Source organism: Budorcas taxicolor, chromosome 19 (genome assembly GCF_023091745.1).
Source record: "Budorcas taxicolor isolate Tak-1 chromosome 19, Takin1.1, whole genome shotgun sequence".
Taxonomy (NCBI): domain Eukaryota; kingdom Metazoa; phylum Chordata; class Mammalia; order Artiodactyla; family Bovidae; genus Budorcas; species Budorcas taxicolor.
The window spans coordinates 20,555,521-20,567,616 of NC_068928.1; the positions used below are offsets into that span (position 1 = coordinate 20,555,521).

General features: G+C 42.4%; 1 protein-coding gene across 1 annotated transcript; it reads right to left on the reverse strand.

The window, feature by feature from the left end:
- Nucleotides 1-1,707: 1,707 nt before the first annotated feature.
- NUFIP2 (nuclear FMR1 interacting protein 2) lies at nt 1,708-10,501 on the reverse strand. The gene is made up of 3 exons (XM_052657836.1): nt 10,157-10,501; nt 3,586-5,310; nt 1,708-1,745 (listed from the first exon to the last, which is right to left on the reverse strand). Exons 1-3 carry the CDS (start codon nt 10,434-10,436, stop codon nt 1,708-1,710), a joined length of 2,043 nt encoding a protein of 680 aa, XP_052513796.1. The 5' UTR covers nt 10,437-10,501.
- Nucleotides 10,502-12,096: the final 1,595 nt, after the last annotated feature.

A 12,096-nucleotide genomic window follows, 5' to 3' on the forward strand; every position in this document is an offset into this window, starting at 1 on the left:
TTTTAAGGAAAAGATTCACCCTGAAAAAGCAAGTCTTTCATAACTAAGCAAAGTACTCTGCCTATGAAGGTACAATACAAGGGAAAGGAAAACACAATTTATTGTACAACTCTTCAGTAGGATGGAAAACTGTGACACACACACACACACACAAAAAGGATTAAGCTGAGGAAACCTCCCTATAGACCTAAAGTTCCAATCCGAGTCTGCAATTAGTGTCACTCAGTGAGTTAAAATCTTTTTTTAAAATTCAGGGTTCAACTCAGATCTACTGGATCAAACCACTTATGCCAATAACCTGCCACTTGTGGAGATAATACAGAAATTTTTTCAATTTCATGCAATAGCCTAGAATTGCCTCAGGAATATTTTATACTAGGTAACTTTCACTTTGACTTACCCCAACCATCAAAAATTAAAATTTATCTCCCCTACAGCTCTATTTGCTGGATGAAATTTACCATATCAAAGTATTTAATGAATACTCCAAAATGTCAGCATTTTGAATGCCTGATATCATTTAGCGCAATATAAGCCACGCAAGGTAAATTAACCAGTTTAACACTATAACCAAACACAAATCAATGTTATTCTGAAAACGTGGCTTTAAATAAGTTCAGACCATTTCAAAATCAATGGCATCACCTCAGAAAGTTAGAAATCTAAAATTTTAAGCCTCTGACAACAAATCAGCATCTCTTGAGTAACTACTTTGAAGGTGGTAATGGTTGTAGGTCTTGGGTATGTTCATTAAAAGCCCCATCACTCTATAACATACTCGAAAGTATCAGTGGATAAAATGCTGACTCCTAACTTCATCCAGCGCTTCCCTGGTGGCTCAGAGATCAAGAGGCTTCCCAGTTGGCAGCAGTGGTAAAGAATCTGCCTGCCAATGCAGGAGATGTTAAGAGACATGGGTTCGATCCCTGGGGAATGGCAACCCACTCCAGTGTTCTTGCCTAGAGAATACCATGGACAGAGGAGCCGGTGGGCTACAGTCCATGGGGTCACAAAGAGTCAGCTGTGATTAAAGTGACTGAGGACGTACAATGGTAAAAAACCCGCCTGCCAACGCAGGAGACACATGTTTGATTCTTGGGTTAGGAAGATCCCCTGGAGTAGGAAATGGCAACCCACTCCAGTATTCGTGCCTGGGAAATTCCATGGAGACAGGAGCCTGTTGGGCTATAGCCCATGGGGTTGCAAAAGAGTCAGACACCACTTAGTGACTAAACAAAGATGAACTTCAATCAACTTTACTTACAGATTACTTTTGAACACTTGAAAGACCATACTAAAGGACTCTTTTAAAGGACAAGGGCTCTTGCAAAGGATATTCCAATAAGCCCCACTGATAACCTCTTTTAGAGTTTCAGAAAACTTGCCTTAATTTAAAAAGATCTTCATATCTTTCAAAGGTTGTGACACAAAAGAAAATTCAAATAAAAGAAAAATTAGTGACCTGATGGATCAATCTACATTTGCCAGAAATTCAAAGAATCTGCCACTTTGTGACCTCACTGAACCAAATATTGTTTGTCTTAGGAAAAAACAATACCAATTTCTTCTCAATAACGTCCAACTATAAAACTCAAACTGATGCACTTTACTAAAGCACATCTTTCAGTAACTTCACCAAAACTAAATATAACTGCATCTATGTATGGTTATTTAAGTTTATCTAAGTATCACTGATTTCGTATCTGTTTAGCCCATCTGTAGGACAAATACAATACACGTAATACCTAAGAATAAACAAGAATTAATACTCCCATTTAAAAAGGTCTGCATTTTTTCCATAATAAAAATCAGACATATCACCAACCAAGCACCTAATGGAACAACTTGCCCCAGAATTCTTCCAGGTTGTGGGAGAACATAGCACAACCATACATCTTCTCAGGTTCATACAACCACCACGGCTGTAAAGTAGTTTGGCAAAGATTTTCTAAGTATAGTGGTCTCTGGAGGGCAAGATGGCACAGAAAATATTACAAATACCCTGGCAAAATTTAACTTATAATTAACCAATGTCTTAAGAAACTAAGTATTTCTTTTTCCCCTGAACTTTCCTATAAATATCCAGCTCTTAGTTAACTTATATTTACTTCTAAAGAGCAGTGCTAGAGAAAAGTGAAGACAGAGAATTTTATCTGCCTGGATTTCTACTCATAAAGTCCCATAGGCAATTCTATTTATTCCCATTTTTTAAAGGAAGAAAAATTTAAATGGGTATCTGTTTACTAAGTGTTTTACAATCTGCAGATAGAGGGGTATGGAGACTAGATAATTTGCTTAGAAGTGACATAAATAGCTTTGTTATTCATCTATAAGGCAGTGATTTTTCTAAGGAAAATATGAATTGCTTCATCACCACCATCAGATATGCTACCTCTTCCTTACAGTTGCAAATCATTGCCTAAATGAACTACTGTTCAAAATGGGGCTGTGCAGTATATATTAGGTGTGTGCATGCATGCAGGGGGTAAGGATTTCTTTCAGGGGAGGTACAGGAGACAGAGAAGGAAAACTGAAAACCACTGTTTTCCAAAGCAAAGAGGTGCTTGTAACATCATTTGTAAACATCATTCACAAAACAAAAAACACTGTTGGGAGTATGGGATACGGCATATATATGGAAAAATAAACAAGGTCCTACTGTATAGCACAGGGAACTATGGAACTATTCTCAATATCCTGTGATATACCATAAAGAAAATATGAAAAAGATATGTAAAACCGAGTCACTTTGCTGTAGAGCAGTAATACACTAATTCAACTACAATTCAAAAATAGTTTTTTTAAAAACTGCTACATGAATACTGCAGAAACAAACAAGAAAACATTGTTTTAAGGATTTAAATTACTTACACCATAAAACAAATTTTCCTTTAAGGCACAAATAAACCATATCCTTAAAAAGTTATTAACATGGAGCTTGACAGATATCTGGTTCCTTTTTGACATGGGCTTTAGGGCTATGAAAAGCAGACTCCCCAAAACCTGGTCCCTATAATGCTAACTGTACCTGTAAGTGTAGTTTATTTTCTAGTTACCTTTAGCACCCATTACTCCTTCTTATAAGAAAACAAATTAGCTGACACTCTTAACTTTTTAGACTTCTCCAAAACACTGTTCCTAATGATTTCAGGCAAATTAGAACTATTGAGCTCACTAATAAGCATATGATATAAAAAGCAAAGGAGAGACAACATCTATACAAAGAAAAAAATTAAAAAGAACTCTTATGAGTGTTTAAGAGAAAATAAAACATCATCCTTTTAGCACCTCCACCCCTTTATTCCCTGAACAAAAGGCAAGAGCTCGATTATAACTTGTTTATATAAAAAGAAATGTTTTTAAGTTGCAAAAGTGAATATTCCTTGTAAACTTCAGCCATACTATTTCCAAGACCCTGAATTGTTTGATGCCAGCTGCTTATCCATAATGTTATTCTCAACTAAGCTCTGCAATCCTTAAAGAATCTCATAGTAGCTTCCAAAATTCACCCTTAGTATAACAACCAATAAATATGTATTAATAAATGACCAGTAAGAAATTTCATATAGGAAACAAACAAGTTACCTTTAGTGTGATATACAATAGCAGCCCTCAGGTCAAAAGAACCCCAGCTATCATTCCTTTCTAGGCCTCTCTGGTATCTCTGTTCTTTGGCGGAGCCTAACAAAGTGTTCGTAGGAGACGCCAGAGGATTTTGATTTTCTATCTCATAGTCCTTTGAGAGAAACACTAAAGCACCTTGACTACTGGTGTCTGCTTTTTGCAGGTCACCTATATGACTGGGTTCCAAGGATAAGGCTCCACTCTCACTAGTAGTCCCAGATTTTAGAATGCTACCCAGAACTTGAGGACTAGTCCGTTTTTCCAGCTCATATGCCTTGGGAAACACAGGATGCTCAGTTCCTGAGGGGATTATTTCAGCACCCTGTGAAACCAAAGTGGCAGGATATTCCCCTTGAAATGTCACCTCCATCACTTTATGATCTGATGACTTCCCAGTAACAGTTTCAGGGCCAGCACTGGGTTCATTGATAAATGATAAACCCCACTGATTCTGGAAGATATCTCCCAGGTTTTGCTGATCTGTCTGAGAGGGTAGATCCACTTGTGCTGTGCTCAACAGCACAGTTTGCATATTTGAAGGGTAGATAAAAAGGCTGGACTTAATTTGTTCAACAGCTGCTGAAGTCAGACTCATGTCTTGGAGGACTGAATCAGTCCCAGAAGAGATGGGTGTTAGAGTATTAGCAGCAGTAGTTAGCAGTGGCTGACCCCCTGGAGAATACACACTTGCATCAGTCCCTGCTATAACTGGCCCATTAGAAAAGCTGGCCGAAGTAACAGATTTCAGCGCTGACATAGGGACCTGGGATAATCGACTTGAAGCTTGGGTCTGCGTTTCCCCAGTAGATGATGAGGAGGATGAAGATGAAGATGGTGACACAGAAGAGTTCTGTACAGTTTTGTTGAGGTTTTCCTTAACTTTGCTTGCATAACTTATTTTAGGAACGATTTTAGCACTGCTATTGTCCACTGGAAAAACTGGGGGTGGTTTAAACAGGGTCCACGAGTCCTCTTTGGAGGCAACAGCAGAAGTATGCTTTCCTTTGGGCCGATCATCAAACTTTTTGCTGCTCACACCAGGCTTAATATCAGAGCTTTTCCGAAGCATATCACCCACAGCAGGTTTTCCTCGACTTGTTCCTCCAGGCCCAGTTTCATACTTCCAAATAGGCTTTGAACCATCTACTCGACTTCCCTTTTGTTCACTGTAGTCAGGCTTGAAAGTTTCAAGTCCCTGTTTTAAGGTTGGGACATTGGTCTCTTGTTGCATTATTTTGTCCTGCACTAAATTAAGGTTTTCACAACCCTTGGCACTATTGCGCCTAGCTTTCCTTTTTTTAGGAGTGGTATATCCACTCTCAGATCCACTACCATCATTATCTGCTCCTTTGCCCATATAACCATTAGTAATATAGCCAGAATTATTTGTTACAACACCATTTGGAATTGCTACAGTATCAGTCTTGTCTATAGATTGGTTCTCTCCAGATTTATTTTCATAAGACTTCCCATTCTTTTTGTCCATACTGTTTTTCTGAATAAAATTCCTGGTTTTAATTCCTGCTTTCCCAAAGGTGCTGGACTTTACAGTCTGCTTCAGATTAGTGTCTACAACTTGTTGGTTGCCATTGAGGACCCTGGAAATAGGGTTGGTAGCTTCCTCAGAACCCAGGCTCTTTAAAGATATTTCTCTTTCTCCAGCATTACCATTTAGTTCACCATAGCCTAGGGGGAAAAAAAGTTTAAAAAAAAAATTAGAATATGTAAACTACAGTAGTACCTAACATTTAAGGACTATTTAATATTTACAATGTGCTACACTCTATGCTATGAGCTTCAGCTTTATCTTACTATTTAATAACTCTATGAGAAAACACTTGCTAGCCCCATTTATAGATTAGGAAGTTACTAAGTAAGAGACAGAACTGACCTAAGATCAAACCAGAGTCCAAGGTCAGAAAACATAACTTAAGCATATTATCTTTTCTCTAACAGCATCAACCTTCTCATCATTCTCACAAGGCTGTTATAAAATTTCCTTTACCATTAAGAACAGAGCTACCCTTTGGGCAAAATCAAGTTAAATGGATACAGTAAATCTAAGTATTACAGGAAAACTAAAGACTGCACTTCTATGAAACCATAAATGGCTGGTGGTCACCATAAGAAGTTCCTAATTGCCTTCTGTCAAACAAAAAATCTAACACTTGTGAACTTTTTCGAAAATGACGTTAAACTCGACACATCCCATACATTCTATCATACTGTCATTGTATAAAACCAGAACACCTATGTGCCAACTCTTACTACATTTTTCATTTCATTATACCATACTGCCTAACCAAATGATTCAGTGAGAAAATACTAACAAATGAAAGGCATCTAATTTTAAAAAGTGTTAAGGTATTCAAGTTTAATTTAAGAACTTCAATCACCATAATCAGTTTACTATTACAGATAATTCAATTGGGTCAACAACTTTTCTCATTTCCTTACAAGTAAAATAGTGACACTAGTTAAGTACCTTACTATGAAACATTCCCTACAGCACCGTGAGGTCAAGTCATTAGAAACAAATACAAGATAAAAGCTAAGGATAAGACTCACAGACACACACACTCATTCATTTAAATCAGCTTTACAGGGGGATGGGGGGAATCCAATAGTATTTGGTCTTAGTATTCCAATAGAAATACTAAATAATTTGTCATTTTCATTCATTCTCTTGGCCTTGTAGCCCATAAAGGCTAAAAGGCACATGAGCCTGTGTATTTTTGTTTTCAAATTTTAATATCCAATATGGTAAACAGCAATAAATATAACCCATATGACTAGCTCTTCATATATTTTCAGAGGATAAAGAACAGTAAGATTTTTTTTAAAAAAAAGCTTGAGAACCACTGTTTAAAAAAAAATTGATGTGAAACAGAACACACTGAGAAGATTCACAACAGGGTTTACTATAATTTTAAGTCACTTACTCTGCATCAGTGAAATGAGCAAATTATATTAACTCTCAGAAAATAACTCAGGAAAACATACTGAAGGCATAACCGTTCTTGAGCAAGAGTGGCACAGAACCTGTTCCATGAAACAATATATTTGTAAAAAGTTCTTAACTTCCGCTAGTGTTATATTTTACTTTTCACCTGGCTGAAAAAGCCATGACTCTGTGCGACCCCATAGACAGCAGCCCACCGGGCTCCCCCGTCCCTGGGATTCTCCAGGCAAGAACACTGGAGTGGGTTGCCATTTCCTTCTCCAATGCATGAAAAGTAAAAATGAAAGTGAAGTCAGTGTCCGACTCTTTGTGACCCCGTGGACTGCACCCTACCAGGCTCCTCCACCCATGGGAGAAAAAGCCATGATAACCAATCAAATTAAACTTTTGGTGAAAAAATTCTAACTATGAAACAGGAGAGAGAGCTGCTTCTAAAAGGTTTGTTTTCCCCCCAAAATCAGAAATTTCAACAAACTCTCTCTAATATCTTAACAGATGTAAGTTTACTGGTGTACCACTCTAGACTAACCAGAACTACATACACCATTAATGTACTAACAGGCTAAAACAAAGGCTTGTACTCTTGGGCCAATTAGTCACAGCTTTTCACATCTCCAAGATAAACAGTCTTACACACAAAAGTAAATAAATAAATAATCCAAAGTGCAAATCAAGGTGGACCAAAGCCAAGACTTTAAAATTAACTAGAATAATTTTTACTATTTAGTTGCTGATATCAGAAACCACCGATTTAAAAACCACCCAGAAGCCACTATACTTTTACCTCTAAGTTTTAACGACAAAAAATATTTCTCATTTGACTATATTAAAATTTCCCACCAAAACAAAAAAAAAATCCCATGGTAACCTTGTTGGTATGCAAAATGTCTGACTTTGTTTTAAATTTAGGTATTAAAAAATGTAAACATTATAGAATTACTGAGAAAAATGAAAGGCCTCCTAGTGCTTTCATTATTTAGGGTTGCCATGCTAAAGCATCCAACCCTACTTCAAAAGGACTCAGCAAAACTCGAGTCCTGAAAAATCTAGATTAGTATCTGAAATTACCGAATATATTTGCATTTCTCCCTCTCTTGCGCCCTCTTCTGGATAAAGAAAAACTGTTCCTCTTTATAGGTTTGTGGGTAATGGGTCATAAAAGCCCCCCTCAACACGCTACAGACACATTTCAAAAATCCTCACAAGCTTTCTTAATAAATTAGACCTATGCATGTTGAAGCAACAGTAATGTGGACAGGACACACAAGAAAAGTTGCTCCCCCCACACTGTTTACATTCTCTCAACTGCTAAACCCAGTTTCCCCTATTTATTCCCTTTCAGGATAAGACAAACTAATTTGAAGGATGTCACCATGAACGGCTCAGGGGATGCTTCCGTAAGTAGAAAGAAGTCCTGCGGGGAGTATACTAATACCTGACAGACAAAACTGAATTTTCCAATCTGAACTGTAATACTGCCTTATAGCCCAAGTAAGCATAGTAAAGTTTTTTTCCACCTGAAGCTGAAAAAAGATTTAACGTTTTAAAAAAATATAGGATGTACTGTTTCTAACAGCTCTTAAACTGTTCCAAACCCTTAGGTTAAACACTCAACAAATATAAGGTTCATTTCTACTGCACATCATCCATCAGTCCTTATCACCCTCCAAAATGGAAAATCTGATACCTCAATTTCAGTCTTCAAGTACTATTAAGTCTGTAATAGAAATAATTTTTCTCCAGCTCTCAGTAAATGCTTATATCAAATCTGACACCCTGGGTTTAATATTTTCTTACAATTTCAACTTATAAAGAGAACAACTATTTTTAAAAATCTGCATGGTTACAAACTTTTAAGTTAATTTCTTCTTAAATGTTTTCTAAAATGACTTTTGCCCTCAATTTAACATTTGTTAACGAGAAGAGTTTGGGGATTCATATCGGTTTTAAAATGGGAAAACATCTTTCCTTATTAACATGAAATAAGTCTCATCCCAGGCAAGATGGTAGTGCACAAACCTCGTGGATGAGCCACCTCGGTTCACCCCTAAGGGCAAGAAAAAGGGGTCAAAAAAACCTCGCCCTCTCCTCCATTCAATCAAACACTCTTCTAATCTCATTCCTCAAAACCACTGCCCAAGCCCAGAAGGTAAATGTTGGGGGGAGTGGGGGTTGTTGGAAGAAGATAAAACAACCTTTTTGTAAAAATGAGCTGCTAGAAGAAAACGACCCAAGTGAAAGCCTGAGAGGCGGAGTCGTGAGCGAACCTGGCAGGAGACGAGGTTCCTGTGGCAGAGAAACTCGTGACCGGGGAGCCTGGTTCCCGCTGGGTACCCCACCCGGCCTTCAGGCACCGCCTCTACCCAAAATGTATTCCCCCCCCCGGCCCCCCCCAGCCCTCCTGCCCAGAGGAGCGCCCGCGGCCGCCGCCCGCGGCCTCCTCCTCCCTCGCGTCAGCTTTGAGGCCGGCTCCCCGCCCCGACCGCCCGCGCCTCCCGCCGCACCCGGGAGCGGGAAACGCGGCCGCCAGCGCGCGGGGCCCGGCGCAGGCCGCTCCCCTCGTGGCCGCTTCCCTCCCCCACCCCAACCGCCCCCGCCCCTCACCCCAGGGACCCGCCCGGGGCCGCGCGGCCGCCGCCGGGTTACACAACCCGGCCGGCGACGGGGGGGAGGGGCGGCCGCGGGCCGGGGGCGCCGGCGCCCCCGCAGTGCTGGGGGCGGGGTGACGCGGGGGGATCCCGAGGCACCCGGCTCGGCCGCGCCGGGCGCCCCTCGACACCCTTCCCCCTCCGCGCTTCAGCGGGCCGGAGTCGGTGACAGGAATCGGCTTCCAACATGGCGGACAGGAAGCGGCCCCGCGAGGAGGAGAGAACATTCCAGCCGCGCCGGCTCTGGGGGGAGCGGGCCCGGGGCGCCGGCCTCGGAGTGAGCCGCAGGGACAAACCGAGAGGTCCGGTGCCCGAAAGGAGCATCTCAGGGTGGAAATGACCCGAGAGAAGAGGGGTCCCAACCGCCCCCCCAGACGGGGAACCCCAAGGCCACAGGTGGGCTTGGGGTGGCGGGTGAGGGAGGACACTTCAACTCTGCCCCACCACCCTCTCCCCGCCGCCTGCAAAGGGGTCTCGCGACGCCACCCGAGTCGGAATTCGCTAGGCCTTCCTGAGTTACACCCCGAAGCATTTCGGGGGGCTGGGTTCACCCCCAACTCAGGGCCCCCAAATTAGGGTCCCTCGTGGGCCGCAGGAAGGTAAACGAGAGAGGAATATAAAGGCTAGACTTCCAAGGCCGACCCTCCGGGTTTCCCTCCAGCCCGGGCGGGGGCCGGGAAGGTCACACTGGCCTGGTTGGGCCTCTCCCATGCTGAGGAGAAGAGGGCGCTGCAAACCGTGAGGCCCAGCCCGAGCTTTCGGAGAATGAAAGGGGGCTTCCCCACAGCCGCAGGACACCGGCACACAAGGCACACACACCCCGACCCCTTCCGCGCTTTTCCGATCCAGCCCCACCCCCATCTCCCGCACCCCCCCACCCCATACCCCATCCCCCTTCCCCCACTCGTCCTCCCTCCCGGACCTGTTTTCTTCTTCGGCGTTTCCTGGTGCTGCTGGAGGGCGTGTTTCTGCTCATGTTTCAGCGGCTTTGGCTGGGCCTTGGGGCTGCCCTCGGCTCCATGCTGCAGGTATTGGTGAGGCTGCTGGTGATGGTGGTGGTGATGGTGGTTGTGGCTGTGGTTGTAGAAATAATAATGGTGATGGTGGTGCGGCTGCTGCTGCTGCTGCTGCTGGGGGTGATGGTGCGGATGGTGGTGGCTGTGATGGTGCTGAGACTGTGGCTGGCCGGGCTTCTCCTCCATTGAAAGCGGCTGAGACTCTCTGGCTGAGGCTGCGGGCTGCTGCACCGTCAGGATCTGAGACTGCTTCTCAGGGCTCACTCAGTATATCTGAGCGCGTCTCGCCAGCGCACTGGTTAACAGAGCGATTCTGCGAGATTGGCAGCCACATCCCAGCAATCAGGAGCCACGCTGAGCCTCTGGCCCCGCCCCTAGCCCAAATCCTCTTTCCTTCCCCTTCGCCACAGCCTCCTGGCCAACGCCACTTACCCTATGCAACCTCACAGGGCCGGGCCTTCAACGTCAGCACTATGGCTCTCTCTTGTGTCGCTTTCTCTCCTTCACCGCGCAGTCTGCGAACAGCACTTTCTACACTCCTCGCCAGCAAGCTAGCTCATGTCGAGGGCAGCAGATTCCACTGGCGATTCCACTGGCTCTGGGAGCCATCTGTTGGTTTTGCAGCTCCTAGAATCTATTGGCTTTTTTTTTTTTTTTTTTCTAAATCCTTTTCCGGGTAACCAGAGGGGAAGCTCAATTCCCTTAACCCTGAGACCACTAAAGGGGCAAATCAAAAAGAAGAAATAAATACATTTTTAAGAATACAAGAGCTTCACAATCCAGTAGATCATTTTGTATTCTGGATTCATTTTGCTTTGTATTCATATGCTAATCTCTTCCTTTCCACGAAGGGATTATAGGATTCCACAATGGGGTATCTGTGTAATTTTCTAAAAGGGCACAAAGGGTTTAAATCATTGTTTCTTTGTAGTTGGAGGCAAGGGAGAGCGGGAGGAATGAAAATCTAGAAATCTACACAGAGGCAGTTGTTTGGTTGTTTTTTTTTTTAACTCTGCAGGTGAGGTCAACGGTGAATTCAAGAAAGGTTTTAGAATGCGAAGTTTCAAGAGAGAAAGAGGGAAAGAGTATTTTAGAAGTTAAGTTTAAAAAAATGTTTTGCATATATGGAAAATATTGAAATGTAAAGAAATACTCTATTGCGTTGTGTAACATTGGTTTAACTTATCCGGCATTATCACATTACAGCCTGATTTTTAAAAGTAAATGTTTAGTCAAGAGAGTGGTTACTCAGGAAGGAGGAAAGGGTTGTGATGGGGGCAGGAGGGTGCACTCTGATAGTCTTTTATTTCTTGACCTAGATAGTGATTACAGATATATTTGCTGTATAATTATTTCTTACTGAATATGTATGCATCAGTGTGAGTCCCTCAGTCATGTTGGACTGTTGATGGTCCATACCCCATGGACTCTAGCCCACCAGGCTCCTCTGTCCATGGAATTCTCCAGACAAGAATACGGGAATGGTAGCTAAATTCCCTTCTCCAGGGTATCTTCCTGACCCAGGGTCTCCTGCATTACAGGCAAATTCTTTACGGTCTGAGCCACCAGGGAAGCCTATGAATGTTACATTATACATTTTTTCTCAGTCTGTGTTATATTGGGGGCATTTTTTAAAATTTACCATAAAATACACAAGATTTACCATTTTACTCATTTTTCAGTATGCAGCCCAGTGTCGGTAAGGACACTCACATTTTATGTATTCATCACCACTGTCCATTTCCAGAACTTTTCATCATCAGAAACTGAAACCCTATACACATTAAACAATAACTCTCCATTCCTTCCCCACCCCATGCCCTGATAACAATTCTTTTCTTTTCTT